At 36.6% G+C, this 23,464-nt stretch overlaps 2 protein-coding genes across 3 annotated transcripts; both read left to right on the forward strand.

Annotated features, from left to right (window-relative positions):
• Positions 1-88: 88 nt before the first annotated feature.
• Positions 89-21,858, forward strand: LOC105110751 (uncharacterized). 2 transcript variants are annotated; one of them, XM_011005905.1, is made up of 11 exons: positions 89-403; positions 771-1,193; positions 1,317-1,470; positions 1,556-1,797; positions 2,248-3,179; positions 3,281-3,624; positions 3,842-3,912; positions 19,455-19,569; positions 19,772-20,035; positions 20,129-20,334; positions 21,091-21,858. In XM_011005905.1, the coding sequence occupies exons 1-11, from the start codon at positions 143-145 to the stop codon at positions 21,787-21,789; spliced, it is 3,711 nt and encodes a 1,236-aa protein (XP_011004207.1). In that variant the 5' UTR covers positions 89-142; the 3' UTR covers positions 21,790-21,858. The 2 variants fall into 2 exon arrangements, with proteins under 2 accessions (XP_011004207.1, XP_011004208.1); XM_011005906.1 differs by lacking the exons at positions 19,455-19,569; positions 19,772-20,035; positions 20,129-20,334; positions 21,091-21,858 and adding exons at positions 4,199-4,404; positions 5,676-6,769 and having other exon boundaries at positions 3,842-4,105.
• On the forward strand, positions 15,892-18,283 carry LOC105110750 (long-chain-alcohol oxidase FAO1-like). Its single transcript, XM_011005904.1, has 5 exons — positions 15,892-16,334; positions 16,707-17,129; positions 17,300-17,453; positions 17,538-17,783; positions 18,203-18,283. Exons 1-4 carry the CDS (start codon positions 16,074-16,076, stop codon positions 17,726-17,728), a joined length of 1,029 nt encoding a protein of 342 aa, XP_011004206.1. The 5' UTR covers positions 15,892-16,073; the 3' UTR covers positions 17,729-17,783; positions 18,203-18,283.
• Positions 21,859-23,464: the final 1,606 nt, after the last annotated feature.

Genomic DNA, 23,464 nt, shown 5'->3' on the forward strand with positions numbered 1-23,464 from the left:
GTATATTCAGCTATAAATTCACCTGAATCTGAAACTGAAATTCTCCAAACTTCCATCTACTAGTTTTATTCTCTGGCCAGTAAGATATATATTGCCATTTACTCCTGGATTGCTTATTCTGGGGATAAAAATAAAATAAAAAATGGAGAAACAAGCAGAGATAGAACTAAGGCCTGAAGACAGCGGAGATGATTATGATGCTATTGTTGTGGGGTCCGGATATGGTGGTTCTGTTGCTGCTTGTCGCATGTCAATGGCGGGAATAAAGGTTTGTCTGCTAGAGAAAGGCCGGAGATGGAAAGCAGAGGATTTCCCAACTGACAGCCGGAAGATTATGTCAGCTGTGAGGTATGAGAACCAGAACTTAGGCCTCAGATTTGGACCAGAGGATGCTTTATTTCAGGTCATTCTCTTGTCCTCTCTTTTAGGGTCACCTGTACTGTTTTGCGTGCATTTTATTTGCTTAAAACGAAAATAAGTAACTAGATCTAGGTTTGGTCTCTTAGCATTTGAAGCCATACGATATATTAATAGTTACAAGAACTGATAATAATGACCTAAAATATTATAAAAAACATTTGACACAAATGCTAAGGACATGACACAACAATGTAATTCGACATATTTTTCGCATGTCTGCACAAAAAACGCCTTCAAGCCATTAGGAAATGAAAGAGTATTCTAAACACATGGAATCTAAAGCTCGATTAAAGCATTTTTTTACCATCTCTCTTTGAGTTCAGTCAATCACTGACTTTACAATGTTCTAGTTATATGAACAGAATGATTCTTTAGCAGCAGTGGCTTGTGGACTTGGTGGAGGTTCCCTAGTCAATGCTGGAGTGATGCTGCCAACACCAATTCGTGCTAGAAGGAATCTAAAATGGCCAAAGGAATGGGAAAGAGATTGGGATATTTGTGAATCTTCCGCGGCAGCAATGCTGAGAATTCAAAGCAGTTCAGTCAAATTTCCTATAGCAAAAGTCATGGGAGAAATAGCTGAAGGAGAGTTTGAAGAAAATATTGAGAGCTCCGTAAAGCTAAGTGTGAAGTTTGATGTTGAAGAACCTCCTTCTAATCCACCAAAGCTTGGGCAGATTAATAACTGCTTTGCCTGTGGAAATTGTCTTGCTGGGTGTCCTTACAACGCCAAAAATTCTACCGATAAAAACTATCTTATCTCAGCAATACAGGCATGTTTTCCACTATTTCTAATATTATTTAGAAAATAATTTTATGATAAACAGTATGGTGTAAGTAAATCCTGTGGTCCAACGCGCATTGCACATACGTTCATCAGAATTTATTTTTTGCAGGCAGGATGCACTATAAGGACAAAATGTCAAGTTCAGTATGTGATCAAGAATCCCGATGGAATTTGCCAACCAGGCGGAATTAGCAGAAAAAGAAGATGGCGTGTTTACATAAATGAGATCGACTACATAACATCCGATTGGGTAATTCTGTCAGGTAGGAAAAAGTCAATAAGAGTTTTGGATTTAGTCAATATATTTTGGTTGTTATATTTAACAATTTCAAAACTTGTTTTCCACAGCTGGAGTTCTGGGCACAACTGAGATACTTTTCCGGTCACAGATGAGAGGATTGAGGCTTTCGGACACTCTCGGATCTGGATTCAGTTGTAATGGCAATAATCTCGCTTATGTTGCTGGAAGCCCTGCACCCCTGAATGGTTATGGATTAAACAGAAAGCAATTATCAGAGACACCTTTCCAAGATAGGCCAGGGCCATCTATCTCTTCATCATACACTTCTTCATTGGGTTTTACAATCCAGGTTTAAAACTTTTCTTTATGCGGAAACACTGGAATTGGTTTAAACTTTAAAGTGTCCATTAATGTTTTATGCTAGTCTCAGGATGGTTAAAATCAACATGAAAACAATGTTCTTTAAAACCAAACTGGAATTTAGGTTGATCACTGATGAGATGGTGTCTAACATGCCCATTTTCCTTGATAATCACCTCAAGTAACCTTGGATGCTGACTGTTCCATCCTAAGAATATTCAGTCTCTGTGAAAAAGATGCAGCACTGTTATCTATCCATGCAGTAGCCTTGACTCAAGGTGACTGGTATGGCTGAGATGGACTTAAATGATTGCCCTTACGTTTAAGCACACAGGCGTATAACCTTAAAATAACTGAATGAAAACAAAAATAAACATTAGAGTGGCTGATGTTCTTCTAAACGAGTCTCCAGCACTCACCATTTTAATTTTCACTGCAGAGTGCTATACTTCCAAGAGCTTATCCGTATCTGTTGTTTGAAGGGATTACAACTTATACCTGGCCAACTGGTTACCAGTTCTTTCATGGGATTGTCGATAGGCTGAAACATTTTATAGGTCTTAACTTAAGCCAATCTATCATTCTCAATGCAATGGGTTATGATGAAAGTAATGGGAAAATCATGTTAGAAAAAGACACGGACAAAATCTGCTTTCATCCACCCCAGGATCCTTTACTTCCACGAAAAATCATGGCTTTTCAAAAGCTGACCAAAAAACTCGGGGGAATCCTTTTCATGTCTAGGTACAGAAGCACAGCAGTTCATCTTTTAGGTGGTTGTAATGCATCATCAGATTCTTCAGGTGGGGTATGCAACCATAAAGGTCAGGTTTTTGACCCAAAGACTCCTGCTACTGTGCATGCAGGCCTCTACGTTTGTGATGCTTCTCTGATCCCATGTTCCGTTGGCATAAACCCATCTCTTACTATTGCAACAGCCGCTGAACATGCAAGCAGGTACCTTGTGCAGGACATTCTCGAGTACAAAAACAAAATTAGAAATAGTGTTGCAGCTGTTGATCAGAATCAACTTTCTGTCACGGGTAAAAATTTAGAGAATGACAATGGATCAACTGTTCTGATTAAAGAAACCATGCGAGGCTATGTGGGGGGCATGCCATGCACAGTTCATCTAAAAATGAAAATGCAGTCACAGAATGTTCAGAGCTCTGATAAACGGAACTGGCTTATAGGAGAACCTCACCCTCTTCTGAGAGGAAAGGCTGGTGGGTATGTAGTGTTCAGAGCCATTGAAAAGGACAAATTACATGTCATAGATGGGGAAATGGATTTGTGTGCGGTGGATTGCAGAACTCCTTATACGCAGTATATGCGCTATCGTCTTCTCCTTGCAGCTGCTTCTGGTTCCAGGTGTGATTAAGTTAGATTTTGTTTATTTACTCTTACCCAAAAATGTCAGTTCTTTTCCTTTTTCTAATTATATTGAACTCATGAAATATAATTTAATGCAGATATATACTGGAGGGAAAGAAGATAATGAATCCTTGCCACTTCGCATTGTACGCTTGGAGGGACACAACAACTCTGTATGTAACATTTAATAAAGTTGCTCCAAGTCGCTCAACAGACACCATGCTGAATTTGAAAGGAGAGCTTAGAGTTTCCTTCACAGAGCTTCTGAAGTGCTTTATAAGCCTTAAAGGAAACGGGAGAGGAAAATTCATACATCTTCTTATACAGACACTCATAAGGACTTACATCTTACAAATACCACGATGGACTCGCGAGAACTTCATCGTAACAGATTCATGCGATAGGAGTTATCCAAGCAGCACTATCGATGATATAAGAACAGGTATTCAGAAATCACAAGTCTTAAAATTAAGAAAGCAAAATAGGATCACGGGGGTGTCAATTAAGTTTAAACGGTCAACACTTTGAACTATGTTGCTTTTTCATGATTTATTAACTCGTCATAAAAACAACTGAACGGGCCACTGGACTCTTGTACACATCATTTTCCGAGCTTTAATACCTACATATATAATGATGTTGGCTTCAATATCATGCAGCGGATGGCTATATCATTAGAAGCAGGCACTGGAAAAATGCTAGAAATCCCTTGTTGCTTAGCAGAGAAAAAGTACTAAATCCTATCCTCCTTCTCAATGGTTATTCTACTGAGAGTTACTGGCTACCAACAGAACCACATGATTTAGTCAGAACTTTGTTGGAAGAAGGGCATGAGGTTTGGCTATTGCAGACCAGATTGCACCCTCTGAATCCTGCAAACAACGCTACTATTGAAGATATTGGAAAATATGACATCCCTGCTGGTATGGAAAATGCAAATGAACATTACACGAATGTTGATTCTTACTTGTTCATTACGTTCAGCATTGAGCATTTGCTGACCTGTATGTTTGCAGCATTTGGTAAAATCCTTGAAGGTCACGGGCCCAGCACAAAGATTCATGTAGTGGCACACTGTGTTGGAGGCTTGGCCATTCATATAGCTCTCATGGGAGGGCATGTCTCTGCGACCCATATAGCTTCTCTGTCTTGTACCAATTCTTCAATGTTCTTCAGGCTTACAGCATTGGCCACAATCAAAATGTGGCTTCCCCTGGTCCCAGTAAGCTCTTCATCTCTGCTCGCTTATAGTTATGGGATTTCTTTGATTTTAGCTGCAAGATGTTAATATGATTGTACATAGCATTGGTTGAAATTCACTATTTACAGTGTGAGTGAAGGAACAACAAACATTGGAATATCCATTCGAACCAATCAAGATGCTTGATCTTTACTACTCTAGTCTATGTTTATTGTACAAAACCCAGGAAAACCAAAACAGAAACATTTATAAAAAATATATGTATATGAAAACTCTTCTTCCCCACCCTCATTAATTCACAAGAAGCTACTTCTCTATGCTCACTATTCACAAGAAGCTACTTCTCTATGTTCCTCACAACTCTTCTTCTCCATCCTCATTAATTCTTCTAGATCCCTCTTCAACCTCGTATTATAAAATTGGACGTGGCCCTTTCTATGACAGTAAAAGCACTCCTTATTACTGTAATCCGCTCTTGGTTTTGAACTTCATCTTGGCTTCCCTCTATAATAATTATTCCTTTGTAACATTTCCTTATCACCATGATCAAAGTTCTCTACACAAGTTTTATCTTTATTCTCACCATCAAGCTTCTAAACTTCTCACTCTTCAATAGCATAATAGTGATGTCCATTTATATTAATCATCCTTTTCTCAATTAATAACATCATCACCATCAAGTCATCATAAAACTTTGGAAGAGATGCTAACAAATCACAACCAAATCCTCCTCATCACGAGTAGCAATAACACATCAACACTCATCAATGGGTTATGAGTTGTCTCGACACATAGATCTTCTTCACATCAAACGAAAATATTTTTTCTTGGACAGAATATGTCAACACATTCTATTCTTGTTTAGGATACCACACTGTAGTACAACTATCAATATAACCTTAACAAGTTCATCAATTTAAGCCATAACTCAACACTATCCTTTCATGGTTAAGCCATTGCATTGTGAATCTTACTTCCTTTTTTTTTACCATTGATAAATTTAATTTCATTTATGAAAACCAAATTTATATAGGTATTGCTTCTTTAATCTATTCTTCAATTGTTTGTGTTAAGTGGATAGGCAAAGCAGCTTATGCTTACTATTCAGTAAGTTACTAAAGAGTCGGATATAAAATTGAAGATTCCCAGGACGTGGAAGTATGTCATGCTAATAACCACACCTTGAATTGACCCAATAGGGCTTTAAACAATTTCTTTAGGGTTTAAATGAGTTCATACCAGTCTTTTCTTCTTGACGTTCAGGCTCTTTTATAACCAAACTCAATCTGCAGATATCAATGGCTATACTAGGCAAGAATAAAATCCTACCTCTTTTGGGAAAATCAAAGGGAAGTTCTGGACACAGGCTTTTGAAATACATAGCTCTGTATTTACCACGATATGAGAGATGCACGTGCAAGGAGTGTGAGGTCTTCTCTGGAATATTTGGAAATACATTCTGGCATGAAAATGTAAGCCCCGCCATGCACCAATGGTTGAATAAGCAAAGCTCAACAAAACTTCCCATGTCAGCATTTCCTCACCTCAGAAGAATCTGCAACTCTGGATGTATTGTAGACAGTAATGGTAACAACTCATTCTTGATCCATCCAGAGAGAATGGCAATCTCAACGCTATATATTTCTGGAGGACGGAGTCTCCTTGTGACCCCAGAGACTTCTTATCTTGCTAACAAGTACATGAAGTTGCATCAACCTGGTTTTAGACATGAAAGGGCGGTGGTGGACGGTTTTGGGCATTCAGATTTATTGATTGGAGAGAAGTCTCATGAGAAAGTTTTTCCTCACATAATATATCATATCAGATTAGCCGAACAAGAAGGAAATGATTTGACTCCAAGAAAGAAGGACAGCAAAGAGGCTTTGGACTGGGGTGATGATCCTTACAGAGAATACGGGGACTTCGGTTGGTGGATTTTCGCGTTGGCTGTTATTTTCTTGTTGTTGTTGTTACATGTGTTGGTCTGGTAATGTTAATGTGATTTTGAATATGTAAGACGAAAAGAATGGAGTTTTAGCTAAATAACAATAAGGTATTGGATTCAACCAAAAAATAAAAATAAAAATTAAGGGATTGGATTTATCTGGTTCAGTTGGATCAGGGTATTCATCAAGCATATTGATGGAGACACCAGACTTACACCACAAACTATACGAGTATATAGACAGAAACAGTGTAGGATGACCCAGTCTGTCACACTTTGATTGAGAGACTAAACCCATTTGGGTCCATTTAATTGTTATTTTATTTATTTAGCTCATTTGGGCCTGCTCATTGTTATTTTATTATTTATGTTAAACAGTTTGATTTGATAGGTCGAGCCCAATAGAAGGATGTTTTATGATTTACTATTTATATGTTCTTTTGTCATTTTGAGGGACAATTTTGATGATTAATGAAAAATTACAGATTTTGCATATCTCCAATCCCCTTTCTTCTTCTTCTTCTTTGCTTTCTCTTCTCAACTTCTTCTCTAAAAGCTTCTTTCTTTTTCCAGCTTTAACTCTTTTGTTTGTTATTCCGCGTCAAATTTGGTATCAGAACAAGGCTTTTAATTGTTCTTACATTTAAACGGTCTATAATGTTTATATTAAACCCTAAATCTGGTTTGATCTGGAAAAAAAAAATCCTTGTTCAAAACCCTACTGTTTTGATTACAAGAATCTACTGTTCAATGTTCACTGTTCATCATCTCCATCATCAAACCGGACGCCGCTACCCACAACACCCATCATAGCCAACATCGATTTGGGTTTACAGCAGCAAAGACAGTGCCTCAGCCAATGTCGTCCTCTTCAGCGCCAGCGACCGTCCACAATACCGTGGCCGCCGCCACACAACACGCCACCTTCTCCAAAGGGCAGATCAGGTGTCCCCAACAACAACCAAAGAAACCCACGACAACTCTCTATGACATCCACGACGACAGATCACATCACCCCTACAATAGGCCGCTCGACACGCCATCGACAAGTCTGCCATCCAACCACCACCTCGCACCACCAGTAAGCCCCTCCCGGTAGTGCCGTAGCCACAACAGCTCTGTGTTTTCGGTTCCAAATTAGTGTTATAACCCATTAGCGCCATCAGCCACACCTCCAGTAGCAGCACCAGCCGCAACGCCAACATCCACAGTGCCCTCACCTTCAGCAGCGACACCGGATCAGCAGGCCCCGTCCAACAGCGACACCACAAACACCGCTGCCTCTTACCTCGTATCGCCAGCTCCAAGCAAAATCACAAAGCCCCGCTTCGTGCACCATCGCCGACAGCAGCGGCAACAGACCACAGGAGGTAGGGAAGACAGAAACAGAGGCTCCCAAAATAATTAACCCTACCACGTCAACGCCACATAACCTGCCACGTCATCATAAGTATCTGCATCATCAGCCACGTCATCGACATGTCGCCACGCGAGACAAAAGTTGTGTCATCAACCACGTAAGCAGATTCTGCCACGTCATCCTTCATTGCCACATCACCTGGTTAGAAATTCTTTTGCCCATTGAATATCATCATTTTTGGTATGCTTTTATACTTGTTAACCAAGATTTAGCATTAATATCATATTTTTGTGCTTGCCCATATCTAAATTACATAGCCCGCCTTTATATTAAATTACCTTAATTTTGAGCTTGTTTAGCATTGAAGATCCGATCCTCTTAATTAATTATGGAGCTTGGTTAAATTAGTGGGAAAACTAAAACATTGTATTTGGATTACTTGTGTGCATTTAGCGGACTTACATTGCTTGCATGCGCATTTTCCTGGTTTAATCTGTCATTACATAGTCTCCAAGATAATAATAATAAAAAAAATTATTAAAAAAAGAAGAAGTAATAATAATAATAATAAATATTTTCTTTATTTTATTTTTATTTATTAGCTATAATTTTATTTTCCGTTTTACTTGAAAGTGTTATTTTGTGATTTTAGTCTCAGGATTAGTTTTTACATGCATTTACGTAGTGGTCATCTAGTACACAATCTAGAAGTCATAACTACCATGGACCGAACTCTAGTAATGTTCTTAGGGATATTCAAGAACAATTACAACTTATACGAACAGAAATGAGTAACATGTCCAATCAAATGAACAACCTTTCTGGAAGGATGGAGTCTATAGAAACTTTGCAAATAAGACAGTCTAGTGAGAGCAAGCATTCTAGTGACAACCATAGGAATCCTCAAAGACCAGTTCCTCGTAGGAACCGCCACCATAATCATCACCAAGGTCACAATGACTTTGATGACCCTTATGATAGTGAGCGTTCCAATGATTACTGTCAAAGACTAGTTCATCCTAGGAACCATCAATACAACTGCAATTAGGGCCATCACAATTATGATGACCCTGACGAGCGAGTCATGAGGCATATCAAGATAGAAGCCCTAACTTTTGAGGGTCAACTTGACCCGTAGATTTTTGATAGATGGATCCGTGACATGGATCAATTCTTTGGCTGGTATAATCTATCTGAGAATAGAAGGGTAAGATTTGCAAAGATGAAACTTAGTCAAACCGCTCAGCTCTATTGGGAAAGTGTAGAAGAGTCTTTGATTAGGAGAGGTCAACCCCCTATTACTGACTAGGTTGAAATGAAGACTAAGTTAGAAGAAAAGTACTTGCCTCGTTCTTATAGAGGAAATCTTTTAGACTAGTGGAATAACTTGAGGCAATGAGGCAAGTCTGCCAATGAATATGTGGCACAATTTGATGAGTATAAGATGAGGTGTGTAGTTAGAGAGGATGAAGTAATGACCCTAAGTAGATTTTGAAAAGGCTTAAACGATGACCTTAGAAGAGAGGTTGTGCTTAGGGGTGTTTCCACCCTTGATGAAGCTTATACCCTAGTACAAAATTATGACTTGGTCATAAAAAGCCAGTGGATAAGATGCCAGGACACTCGTAATGCCCCTTTTAGATCTCAACCTGGTAGTAATAACTCCATATTAGGTGCCCCACCTCGTAAACCCAACCCTTTGATTTCCCAGATACCTAGAGAAGACAAAGGTAAGGGTATTTTTCATTAAGCACCTAAAACTTCAAGAATTCAATGTTTTAAGTGTCAGGGTTTTGGTCATATCTCCTCTAGCTGCCCTAATAAGGCTTTGTTCATCAAGGGGCAAGAGGATATGAATGAAGAAGATAATTGTGATGATAAGGTATATAAACCCAATCCCGATGATTTTCAAGATCTAAATGATGAGGATGATGAGTCTAACTTGCTAGGATGTGTTAGTTCTATATCCACTCAAATCAAGACTACTAGGTTAGGTGTGGTTAGATGTGCTTTAACACAACCTAAAGGAACTGAGGATTGAAGAAGGACTGCTATTTTTTTACACTTACATTAAATGTGGAGATAAAAGGTGTAAGATCATCATAGACAGTGGTAGTTGTATCAATGCAGTTCCTCAAGTAGTGTATCCTACTTAGGCTTAAAGTCTGTTTCACATCCTAAACCCTATAATGTATCTTGGGTTAATGATACATCTATAACGGTAAAAAAGAGATGTCTTTTTCCCATTAAGATTTTTGACTATCATGATGAAATTTGGTGTGATGTCATTCCCATGGATGTAGGACACGTTATTTTGGGTAGGCCTTGGTTATATGATTTGTACATTACAATCTTTGGACGATCAAATTCTTGTTCATTCACTTTTCAAGGTAAAAAAATCCAACTTATTGGATTACCCTCAAGGTCTAATGATAATAGTCAGAAGAAGAATAAAGTGAAAGATGGAGGGCTTAACATAATAAGTCCTAAAGAGTTTGATAAGGAGGTTTGTAAGGAGTCTGTTGTGTTTGTTGTAGTGGCTAAAGAGATTGTAGAAGACTTTTTAGAGGAGCCACCTGAAGAGGTAAGAGAAGTGTTGAGATAATTTTTAGATGTTTTCCCTTTTGAACTACCTAATGCTTTACCCCCTATGTGTGATGTTCAACACGCCATAGATTTTGTCCCTAGGGCTACATTATATCATCAGATTAGGATCCGTCTGGGAGATGAGTGGAAGACAGTATTTAAAATTAAGGATGGTTTATATGAATAGCTAGTCATGCCTTTTGGCCTTTCCAATGCATCAAGCACTTTTATGAGAGTAATGACACAAGTGTTTCGGTTATTTATGGGAAAGTTCTTGGTGGTATACTTTGATGATATTCTTATTTATAGCAAAACCAAAAAAGAGCATTTCGATCATCTTATTCAAGTTTGTACCACCCTAAGAAAGGCAAGTTTGTTTGCAAATGTCAAAAAGTGTTCCTTCTTTATAGATCAAGTGGTCTTTTTAGGGTTTATAGTGTCATGGAAAGGAGTCTCTGCTGACCCCTAGAAAGTCCAAGCGATAGTAAATTAGCCTGAACTTAAGACTATTCATGTTCGTAGTTTTCATGGGCTTGTGACTTTCTATCACCGTTTTATTAAGGGATTCAGCACCATCATATCGCCTATTACAGATTGTTTGAAACAAGGTGAGTTTAGGTGGAGTAAACGAGCTAATATGACATTTGAGGAGCTTAAGAAGAAAATGATGGAGGCCTTAGTAACGCGACTACCTAATTTTACTAAAGTGTTTGAAGTAGAATGTGATGCTTCGGGAGTCGGTATAGATGGAGTACTTAGTCAGGAACGTCACCCTGTAGCCTACTTTAGTGAGAAACTTAATGAGGCAAAACAAAAGTACTCAACTTATGATAAAGAGTTTTATGCGGTGGTTCAGGCCTTGCGTTATTGGCATCATTACTTGTTACCACAGGAGTTTGTTCTTTACTCCGACCATGAAGCCCTCCGCTATCTTAACTCCTAAAAAAAGCTTAATCATAGGAATGGTCATTGGGTTGAATATTTGCAAGCATACTCATTTATTTTGAAACATAAATCTGGAATAAAGAATAAAGCTGCAGATGCTTTGAGTCGTCGGGTAACGCTGTTATCTGTAATGAGTGTTGAAGTCACAGGATTTGAGAGACTTAAAGAGGAGTATGAATCTTGCTTAGAATTTGGAGAAATATACTTGACATTGAAGGATGAGAATCACCATGTTATAAATGGTTATCACCTCCAAGATGGATACTTATTTCGGGATAATAAGCTTTGTATCCCGAAAACATCCGTGCGTGATTTTTTGATATGGGAGATTCATGCTGGGGGTTTCTCAAGATATTTTGGAAGGAATAAAACCATCGAAGAAGTGGAACACCAGTTTTTTTGGTCTAGTTTGAAAAGAGATGTCGCTAAATTGGTAAGTCAATGTCGAACTTGCCAACTAGCTAAGCATAGAAAACAAAATACTGGTCTTTACACCCCACTGCCCGTTCCTACTTGCCCTTGGCAAGATGTGAACATGGATTTTGTGCTTGGGCTTCCACGTACTGCAAAGAAACATGATTATATTTTTGTGGTTGTCAACCGTTTCTCTAAGATGACCCATTTTATTCCTTGTACTAAGACCACAGATGCTTCCAAAGTTGCAAAACTCTATTTTGATGAGATTGTTAAATTGTATGGTCTTCCCCAAACCATAGTTTCGGATATGGATGTTAGATTCACAAGTTATTTCTGGAAAACCCTTTGGCGTATGGTGGGAACCAAATTGAAGTTTTTTACTGCTTACCACCCCCAAATTGATGGTCAAACTAAGGTGGTTAACAGGAGTTTGGGCAATCTTTTGAGGTGTCTAGTGAGTGATCATAATCGGAATTGGGATCTGATTCTTCCTACGGCCCAGTTTGCCTATAATAACTCTATCAATAGGTTAATAGACATGAGTCCCTTCAAAGTTGTACATGGTTATAAACCTAGGAAACCTTTAGACCTTCTTCCTATGTCCCTTCATGCTAGAGTGTCTGAGTCGGCCGAGTCTTTTGCACGTAGAATTCAGGATTTGCATATTGAGATCACTAAACAGATTCAAGCAAGTAATGTGCAATATAAACTTCAAGCTGATTTACATAGACAATATAATGAATTTAATGTGGGAGACTATGTTATAATACGGATTAGACCCGAGCGGTTTCCTTCGGGAGCTAATCGAAAATTACATGCACGTAGTGCCGGACCTTTTAAAGTGCTACAACGGGTTGGTCCAAATGCTTATGTTCTTGATTTACCACATGATTTGGGTATTAGCTCTACATTTAATATTGAGGACCTAGTTGTATACCACAAACCACTTTCTATTCCAGATGATCCATTTGAGATACCACTTAACTCTCCTTCTGATGATCCTATTGAAACCTCTATCCCTTTCACCTTGACATCAGCACAAAAGGATAATATTGATGTTATTCTGGATGAATAAGTTGTTTTTAACAGGAATGGTGAGGTTCAACGGTTTCTAGTTCGTTGGGTGGGTCGACCTGACTCAGATTGCACTTGGATTACTAGAGATACTTTGCAGCAGCTTGATCCAGATCTTTGGGAATACTATCAGAGTCGGCCAGTACTACACTCGACGGGGTCGAGTTTCTCTAACCCCGGGAGAGTTGGTGGGGATACCAGACCCACACCACAAACTATACGAGTATATGGACGGAGACGACGTAGGATGGCCCAACCTGTCACACTTTGGTTGGGAGACTAATCCCCTTTGGGCCCATTTCATTGTTATTTTATTTATTTAGTTCATTTGGGCCTGCTCATTGTTATTTTATTATTTATTTTAAACAGTTTGATTTGATGGGCCAAGCCCAATAGCAGGATGTTTTAGGATTTACTATTTATATGTTCTTTTGTCATTTTGAGAGACAATTTTGATGATTAATGAAAAATTATAGATTTTGCATATCTCTAATCCCCTTTCTTCTCCTTCTTTGCTTTCTCTTCTCAATTTCTTCTCTAAAAGCTTCTTTTTTTTTCTAGCTTTAATTCTTTTATTTGTTGTTCCACTTATATATTGATGAATATGAAAAATTAATCAGGGCAGTAATAATGTTTAAGAAGATTTATTATCCAATACATTTTTATGTTACCCGTGCGGCTTGTATTTTCTTGGAGGTCGTCGATCGGTATGAAAATCACACTAATAAATCAAGAATAAAAAATGTTAATTAGAAGGGATTTTCTTAGCAAAAGGATGGCTCCATATTAGTTACAAATCTTGAGATACTCTTAATCACCTTGCTGATATAGTTATTTTCATCTTAATTAATTGAATTTTACAGTATCCATAAATCTTTCATGGATTGCGAATTGTGTTTGTATTTTAAAACCAATTCAGGTTATTCGTATTCCATGTTCCAAACAATGAAATATATATATATATATATATTCATTTTCATGCCATCTAATACCAATTGAGAAGTCTTCGAAGCACACAATGTTCCAACCGAATCGATAGAAGTTTTTGTTTTGGGACTCATTGTGTAATACAAGATATATTAATTCAAAGTTCTCTAAAAAACATTACAAGTTGACTTGAGCACTTGAAGTTAGTTATGTTTTGTCTTGTCTCTCTTCGTCGTAGGTCTGGGACTACATTCCACCGCACCCAATAAACCTGTCTCATTTGTCTCTATACATGATTCTGTCTGGCCGTTAAAACCTTCGTTTAGAAATGAAGTTATATGCCACTTCATGGCGGCGGTGTATTCAACTGTAAATTTACCTGAATCTGAAACTGACATTCTCCCACTGTTCTTCTTACTTGTTTTCTTCTCTGTTCAGTTAAGGTTTATGTAACTATTTACTCCTGGATTGCTTATTCTGGGATTAAAAAGAAAAGAAAATGGAGAAACAGGCAGAGATAGAATTAACGAAGGCCTGGAAAGGTGATGTTCACGATGCTATTGTTGTGGGGTCTGGATAGTGTTCTGTTACTGCTTGTCGAATGTCAACTGTGGGAGTAAAGGTTCGTCTGCTAGAGAAAAGCCGGAGACGGAAAGCTTAGGATTTCCCAACTGACAGCTGGGAGATTATGCAAGCTGTGAGGTATGGGCATGGTTGTAAAAAATACATAAACTCGATCTTAAAATCATAAATAAATAATTTTCAATGCATTGTATACACAAACAATAAGCAATTTTATATGTACTTGCAATACCATTGCATGATAAATTATAGTGCATAGATATCTGGTGCATCAGACTTTAGAGTATGGTTTATTATTCTTATTTATAAAAATAACCTTATATAAGAAGAATTTTCAAAGTCTTGTTTTATAATATATATATTTTTTTATTTGTTATGCTTCATTCATTTTTGCACTGAGAAAAATAAAAAATAAAAATTTAGAATTATTTTAAAATTATAAAATCGATAGTTAAATAATGATTCCACTTGATTTTACTGAATTTACATGATTTTAGACCTATTTTATCTTTTTTTTTTAATTATTTTTAAATGATTTCGCACTCTAAGTATATTGCCATTCACTCCTGGACTGCTTATTCTGGGACAAAAATAAAAATGGGAGAAACAAGAAGAGATAGAACGAAGGCCAGCAGACAGAGGAGATGATTATGATGCTATTTGTTTTTTTTATGTTAGATTATTTATTATTGCTATATTTTTTTTGTATTATTTAAATTTATATAAAATAATTACAAGTTGTTGACTTGGTACCAAACGGTAGTTATGTTTGACTCTTCTCGGTGTAGATGCTGGCGCTAGCTACGGCTGCCAAACCCGCTTTGTTTAAATTACAAAATTGACACGCAAAGAAACTTCGAAGCGTCTATTGGCCCTTTATGGAAACAATGTTTAAATTTCTTAACTCGTGTTTTATCACTAAATAATTTTTTTTTAATAAGTTTGCCTTTCTAAAAGGTTAATAACTATTTAAATAGTTCAAATTCTATTTTTATAAAATAGGAGAATTAAAAACCTAAATAAAAAAAGAAAATACAACATAAATTCTGAAATTAAATTGAAAATAAAAAAAAAAATTAGGAAAAGCAGCAAAATTTGCTCAAACAATTATTGAAGACTAATTTTGAAGGTCATTCAAAACTCAGCTGTTTACAATCGATTGGCGCCGTACAAGATTGAGTCTCTGAAATTATCTAATAAAATCTAAGTTTGATGCTATAGTTTGGTAAAAAAATTATAATATCTTTATTAATTTGATATAAACAAATCTTTTTTTGACTTAACTCTATCTTGCTATTTTATATAATAAAAAAAGTCGGTCAAATTTTCTACATGATTAAATATTAAAATGATATTTAATATTGTGGCCCAGTTGTCTTTTTTTAAAATAGTTTTAAATGAATTTTTTTATATTTTATATCATTTTGATGTATTGAATTAAAAATAAGTTTTGAAAAATAAAAAACATATTATTTTAATACATTTCAAAATAAATAAATACTTTGAAAATATCAGGCTCTTCGATACGCTTACATCACTGCCTTGTTCGTCTATATCCATGCAGCTACGTGCTTTGAATATCCGAAGCAGCCTACTTTGAATGTCTTGAATGCTTTCTTCTTTGAATTTTCGGCTGCAATCTTGACATTAACTCTTTCACGCCAGCTCATGCATCAAGTTAAAACCTTCGTTTGAGAATAAAATTATGTATCACTTAACGGTGGTGGTATATATAAATTTACCTGAATCTAAAACTGAAATTCTCCCACTGTTCTTCGCGCTTGTTTTCTTCTCTGGTCAGTAAGATATATATTGCCATTTACTCCTTGATTGCTTGTTCTGGGATTAAAAAAAATGGAGAAACAAGCAGAGATAGAACTAAGGCCCGAAGACAGAGGAGATGATTATGATGCTATTGTTGTGGGGTCTGGATATGGTGGTTCTGTTGCTGCTTGTCGAATGTCAAGGGCGGGAATAAAGGTTTGTCTGCTAGAGAAAGGCCGGAGATGGAAAGCAGAGGATTTCCCAACTGACAGCTGGAAGATTATGTCAGCTGTGAGGTATCAGAACCAGAACTTAGGCATCAGATTTGGACCAGAGGATGCTTTATTTCAGGTCATTCTCTTGTCCTTCTCTCTTTCTGGGTCACCTGTACTGTTTTGTGTGCATTTTATATGTTTAAAACGAAAATAAAGTAACTAGATCTAGGTTTGGTCTCTTAGCATTTGAAGCCATACGATATATCAATAGTTACAAGAACCTGTAATAATGACCTAAAATATTATAAAAAAACATTTGACACATGTGCTAAGGACATGACACAACAATGTAAATTCGACATATTTTTCGTATGTCTGCACAAAAAAAACCTTCGAGCCATTAGGAAGTGAGAGTATTCTAAACACATGGAATCTAAAGCTCGATCAAAGCATTTTTTTTACCATCTCTCTTCGAGTTCAGTCAATCACTGACTTTACAATGTTCTAGTTATATGAACAGAATGATTCTTTAGCAGCAGTGGCTTGTGGACTTGGTGGAGGTTCCCTAGTCAATGCTGGAGTGATGCTGCCAACACCAATTCGTGCTAGAAGGAATCTAAAATGGCCAAAGGAATGGGAAAGAGATTGGGATATTTGTGAGTCTTCTGCTGCAGCAATGCTGAGAATTCAAAGCAGTTCAGTCAAATTTCCTATAGCCAAAGTCATGGGAGAAATAGCTGGAGCAGAGTTTGAAGCAAATATTGAGAGCTCCGTAAAGCTAAGTGTGAATTTTGATGTTGAAGAACCTCCTTCTAATCCACCAAGGCTTGAGCAGATTAATAGCTGCTTTGCCTGTGGAAATTGTCTTGCTGGGTGTCCTTACAATGCCAAAAATTCAACCGATAAAAACTATCTTATCTCAGCAATACAGGCGTGTTTTCCACTATTTCTAATGTTATTTAGACAGTAGGGTTTTTTTTTTTGTCTTGAATATTGCGCAGATGTGATTCAAAACTTGAGACCACCATAACATTTTCAAGGTTTGAGAACAATATGGTGTGTTAGGAAATCCTGTGGTTCATCAGAATTTATTTTTTGCAGGCAGGATGCACTATAAGGACAAAATGTCAAGTTCAGTATGTGATCAAGAATCCCCATGGAATTTGCCAACCAGGCGGAATTAGCAGAGAAAGAAGATGGCGTGTTTACATAAATGAGATTGACTACATAACATCCGATTGGGTAATTCTGTCAGGTAGGAAAAAGTCAGTAAGAGTTCTGGATTTAGTCAATAAATTTTAGTTGTTATATTTAAAAATTTCAAAACTTGTTTCCCCAGCTGGAGTTTTGGGCACAACTGAGATACTTTTCCGGTCACAGATGAGAGGATTGAGGCTTCCAGATACTCTCGGATCTGGATTCAGTTGTAATGGCAATAATCTCGCTTATGTTGCTGGCTGGAAGCCCTGCACCCCTGAATGGTTATGGATTGAACAGAAAGCAATTATCAGAGACACCTTTCCAAGATAGGCCAGGGCCATCTATCTCTTCATCTCACACTTCTTCATTGGGTTTTACAATCCAGGTTTAAAACCTTTCTTTATGCGCAAACACTGGAATTGGTTAAACTTTAAAGTGTCCATTAATGTTTTATGCTAGTCACAGGATGGTTAAAATCAACTTGAAATCAATGTTCTTTAAAACCAAACTGGAATTTAGGTTGATCACTGATGAGATGGTGTCTAACGTGCCCATTTTCCTTGATAATCACCTCAAGTGCTCCTTTTGATGACCTTGGATGCTGACGGGTCCATCCTAAGAAAAGGCAGTCTGTGTGAAAAAGGTGATTGGTATGGCTGAGATGGACTTAAATGACTGCCCTTATGTTTAAGCACACAGGCGTATAATCTTAAAATAACTGAATGAAAACAAAAATAAACATTTGAGTGGCTGATATTCTTCTGTACAAGTCTCCAGCACTTACTATTTTAATTTTCACTGCAGAGTGCTATACTTCCAAGAGCTTATCCGTATCTGTTGTTTGAAGGGATTACAACTTATACCTGGCCAACTGGTTACCAGTTCTTTCATGGGATTGTCGATAGGCTGAAACATTTTATAGGTCTTAACTTAAGCCAATCTATCATTCTCAATGCAATGGGTTATGATGAAAGTAATGGGAAAATCATGTTAGAAAAAGACACGGACAAAATCTGCTTTCATCCACCCCAGGATCCTTTACTTCCACGAAAAATCATGGCTTTTCAAAAGCTGACCAAAAAACTCGGGGGAATCCTTTTCATGTCTAGGTACAGAAGCACAGCAGTTCATCTTTTAGGTGGTTGCAATGTATCTTCAGATTCTTCAGGTGGGGTATGCAACCACAAAGGTCAGGTTTTTGACCCAAAAACTCCTGATACTGTGCATGCAGGCCTCTACGTTTGTGATGCTTCTCTAATCCCATGTTCCGTTGGTATAAACCCATCTCTTACTATTGCAACAGCCGCGGAACATGCAAGCGGGTTCCTCGTGCAGGACATTCTCGAGTACAAAAATAAAATTAGAAATAGTGTTGCAGCTGTTGATCAGAATCAATTCTCTGTCACGGGTAAAAATTTAAATAATGACAATGAATCAGCTGTTCTGATTAAAGAAACCATGAGAGGCTATGTGGGGGGCATGCCATGCACAGTTCATCTAAAAATGAAAATGCGGTCACAGAATCTTAAGAGCTTTGATAAAAGGAACTGGTTTATAGGAGAACCTCACCCTCTTCTGAGGGGAAAGGCTGGTGGGTATGTAGTGTTCAGTGCCATTGAAAAGGACAAATTACATGTCATAGATGGGGAAATGGATTTGTGTGTGGTCGATGGCAGAACTCCTTATACGCAGTATATGCACTATCGACTTCTCCTTGCAGCTGCTTCTGGTTCCAGGTGTGATGACGTTACAATTTCTTTACTCGTTCCCAAAAGAATGCCATTTTTTTTCCATTTTCCTTTTTTTTATTATATGAGTTTAATGCAGATACATACTTGAAGGAAAGAAGATAATGAATCCTTACCTCTTCGCATTGTACGGTTGGAGGGAGACAACAACACTGCATGTTACATTAAATAAAGTTGCTCAGAGTGGCTCAACAGGCACCATGCTGAATTTGAAAGGAGAGCTTAGAGTTTCCTTCATAGAGCTTCTGAAGTGTTTTATAAGCCTTAAAGGAAACGGGAGAGGAAGATTCATACATCTTCTTTTACAGACACTCATAAGGACTTACATCTTACAAATACCACGGGTGACTCGCAAGACTTTCATCGTAACAGACTCATGCGATGAGAGTTATCCAAGCAGCACTATCGATGATATAAGAACAGGTATTCAGAAATCACAAGTCTTAAAATTAAGAAAGCAAAATAGGTTCACGGGGGTGTCAATTAAGATTAAACTGTCAACACTTTGAACTATGTTGCTTTTTCATGATTTATTAACTCGTCATAAAAACAAATGAATGGGACATATCATTTTCTGAGCTTGAATTTCTCCATATATAATGATGCTGGCTTCAATATCATGCAGCGGATGGATATATCATTAGAAGCAGGCACTGGAAAAATGCTAGAAATCCCTTGTTGCTTAGCGGAGAAAAAGTACTAAATCCTATCCTCCTCCTCAATGGTTATACTATGGAGAGTTACTGGCTACCAACAGAACCACATGATTTAGTCAGAACTTTGTTGGAAGAAGGGCATGAGGTTTGGCTATTGCAGACTAGATTGCACCCTCTGAATCCTGCAAACAACGCTACTATTGAAGATATTGGAAAATATGACATCCCTGCTGGTATGGAAAATGCAAATGAACATTACTCGAATGTTGATTCTTACTTGTTCATTACGTTCAGCATTGAGCATTTTCTGACCTTTAAGTTTGCAGCATTTGGTAAGATCCTTGAAGTTCACGGGCCCAGCACAAAGATTCATGTAATGGGACACTGTGTTGGAGGCTTGGCCATTCATATAGCTCTCATGGGAGGGCATGTCTCTGCGACCCATATAGCTTCTCTGTCTTGTACCAATTCTTCAATGTTCTTCAAGCTTACGGCATTGGCCACAATCAAAATGTGGCTTCCCCTGGTCCCAGTAAGCTCTTCAACTCTGCTCGCTTATGATTATGGGATTTCTTTCATTTTAGCTGCAAGATGTTAATATGATTGTACATAGTATTGGTTGAAATTCACTATTCACAGTGTGAGTAAATGAATAACTAACATTAGAATATGCATTTGAACAAATTAAGATGCTTGATCTTTACTATGCTAGTCTAAGTTTATTGTGCAAAACCCAGGAAAACCAAAACAAAAACACTAATAAAAAAATATACGTATAGAAAATTTAACGTTGTTGGTAAATCCTGTTCCACAAAATTTTGCTATCAAATACAAGAAATTATAGCCATTACCCAATATCAGATTACATCTAAGAAATTACTCATAAGAAAATACCATATTAATTTAGCTAAAGATTTTGGCTACGGCAGTAATTCTTTTAGTTGTGACCACATATCATTAATATTGGAAGCAAACATAAATTAGCCACTACACATTCTATCTATAGTAGTAATAAAGTCCTTTTTTCATTAAAAAAAAAAAAACTTCAGGTCCAGCTCCAACAAGGAAAGTGTCTTTTCCTAAACACAATATGTCAAAAAATTATATTCTTGTATTTTGTAAATTTCTTCATGTAAAAATCATCTTTACCACGAACCATCAATGCTAATAACCACACCTTGAATTGACCCAATTGGGATTTAAACAATTTCTATAAGGTTCAGAAGAGTTCATGCTAGTCTTTTCTTCTTGATTTTCAGACTCTTTTATAACCGAACTCAATCTGCAGGTATCAATGGCTATACTAGGCAAGAATAAAATCCTACCTCTTCTCGAAAAATCAAAGGGAAGCTCTGGACACAGGCTTTTGAAATTCATAGCTCGGTGTTTACCACGATATGAGAGATGCACGTGCAAGGAGTGTGAGGTCCTCTCTGGAATATTTGGAAATGAATTCTGGCATGAAAATGTAAGCCCCGCCCTGCACCACTGGTTGACTACAGAAAGCGCAACAAAGCTTCCCATGTCAGCATTTCCTCACCTCAGAAGAATCTGCAACTCTGGATATATTGTAGACAGTAATGGTAACAACTCATTCTTGATCCATCCAGAGAGAATGGCAATCTCAACGCTGTATATTTCTGGAGGACGGAGCCTCCTTGTGACCCCAGAGACTTCTTATCTTGCTAACAAGTACATGAAGTTGCACCAACCTGGTTTTAGACATGAAAGGGCGGTGGTGGACGGTTTTGGGCATTCAGATTTATTGATTGGAGAGAAGTCTCATGAGAAAGTTTTTCCTCACATAATATCTCATATCAGATTAGCCGAACAAGAAGGAAATGATTTGACTCCAAGAAAAAAGTACAGCAAAGAGGCTTTGGACTGGGGTGATGATCCTTACAGAGAATATGGGGACTCCGGCTGCTGGTTTTTCGCGTTGGCTATTATGTTCTTCTTCTTGTTATTACATGTGTTGTTCTGGTGACTTTAACGTGATTTTGAAGTTGTAAAAGGAAAACAATGGAGTATTAGCTAATAACAATAACTATTTGGTGGTGAAATAAAATTCTTTTCTGTCAAATGTGATATATTACGAATTACAGAGTTTGCGCGCATTTACGTAGCAGCTTTACATGAAAGAAAGAAATCACCCTAAAAAACTTTCAGACCGCTGCACCATATAAGCATTCAATACACACAGACGCGCGCGCAACAGGCTTTTCCATGGAATCTATTTATCAGTGAGGGTGCAAAGGTCTTCTCTCTGTTGTTCTTTTAGAAAGGTAAAATACCTTCATTGCTTCCCCTCGGAATAAAAAACACCTAGGCTAGCTCTGGGGTTATTTTTGGATTTTTCATGTTGCTTTTTGCATTTTAAGCATATTAGTGGATGAGTAAATTAATATTTTATATTAATTAAGAATTATTAAAGTTTAAAACCTGTCGAGGGTGTGCTAGTGATGTGAAAGCATATCAAAAGGCTGGTTTAGCTTTTATTAAATAGTTATTATTTTTTTATTAAATTAGATGTGTTTAGTATTTTGGAAGATTAATACCATTCATTTGTAATTATTTTATGTTTCATATAAATTAAGTATTTTTTTATAATATTTTTAATATATATAGTCTTTTATAGTAATTTTTTTCTTTTTATTTTATTCAATAAATTTTATATACATGTAAAATCTTATTACAAATTAATTTTAATAAATAAATAAATTTTAAATGAGAAAATATTTTTTCGTAAAACATTGTAATCTTTTTCTTTATCATGGTAAATTTATGTGATCTTCTTATTCATGAAGCAAATCTAAGTTACTAAAATATATAAATTCTATGTATGCTATTATGTAATTCTTTTATATATTTTTATGTGCTAATTGATATGAGATTTTATAATTTTTTCACTATGAAAAATTAATTTTTGACAATAATAGTGTTTAAAATTATTTATCGAATATAGTTTTGTGTATAGAATCTTTCATAGATTAAGAATTGTATTTGAATTTCCAAACCAATTTAGGTTACTTGTATTCCATTTCCAGGTTCCAAAATAATGACAAATGGTTTTTCTTATTCACTTCTTCCCTGACCATTTTCACTCCATGCCATCCAATTCTAATTAAAAAACCTTTTAAAATAGTGGTGTTTAAAAAAATTAACTAATTTATAATATTTATTTTATCTGATTCAATTTAATTTGTTATAGTTGAATAATCTAAATATTATTTATAAATAAAAAAACTTAATAAATAAATACCAGGGTTTGGTGGCGAGTCGGGAGTTTTGAAATCTGATCAACTCGACCCAACTCGACCCCGCATACCCTATATTCTTTGTATTTCAATATTTAATAATTTAGAAATTGAATATTTATTTTTATTTTATTTAGAAATATTTTAGCTTTGAAGTTCTTATTAGTGGATCTCTTTATTGGAGGTGGGAGGTAATTATAATTTAATTGTGATGTAAAATATAACATTGTTAGAAAAGATGAGATAACTAGAATTTAATAGTAGCGTAAGGTATAAAAACTAGACCTAATAATAAGGGTGTCAAAGCACCTGCAATCCATGTTGTCGGTCCGTTTACAAATATAAATCTATAAAAATTAATAATATAAACTCAAACTTATAGATATATATATATATATATATATA

This window comes from Populus euphratica, unplaced genomic scaffold (genome assembly GCF_000495115.2).
Source record: "Populus euphratica unplaced genomic scaffold, PopEup_1.0 scaffold262.1, whole genome shotgun sequence".
NCBI classification, from domain to species: Eukaryota; Viridiplantae; Streptophyta; class Magnoliopsida; order Malpighiales; family Salicaceae; genus Populus; species Populus euphratica.

What these genes read in the sequence shown, in the direction of transcription:
- LOC105110751 (XM_011005905.1), top strand. Translation starts at nt 143, where the DNA reads ATGGAGAAACAAGCAGAGATAGAACTAAGGCCTGAAGACAGCGGAGAT. An exon ending in CGATTGGGTAATTCTGTCAG is followed by an intron (nt 1,471 to 1,555) that starts GTAGGAAAAAGT and finishes TGTTTTCCACAG; the next exon opens with CTGGAGTTCTGGGCACAACT. An exon ending in CATTGGGTTTTACAATCCAG is followed by an intron (nt 1,798 to 2,247) that starts GTTTAAAACTTT and finishes TTTTCACTGCAG; the next exon opens with AGTGCTATACTTCCAAGAGC.
- LOC105110750 (XM_011005904.1), top strand. Translation starts at nt 16,074, where the DNA reads ATGGAGAAACAAGCAGAGATAGAACTAAGGCCCGAAGACAGAGGAGAT. An exon ending in CAGAGGATGCTTTATTTCAG is followed by an intron (nt 16,335 to 16,706) that starts GTCATTCTCTTG and finishes ACAATGTTCTAG; the next exon opens with TTATATGAACAGAATGATTC. An exon ending in CGATTGGGTAATTCTGTCAG is followed by an intron (nt 17,454 to 17,537) that starts GTAGGAAAAAGT and finishes TTGTTTCCCCAG; the next exon opens with CTGGAGTTTTGGGCACAACT.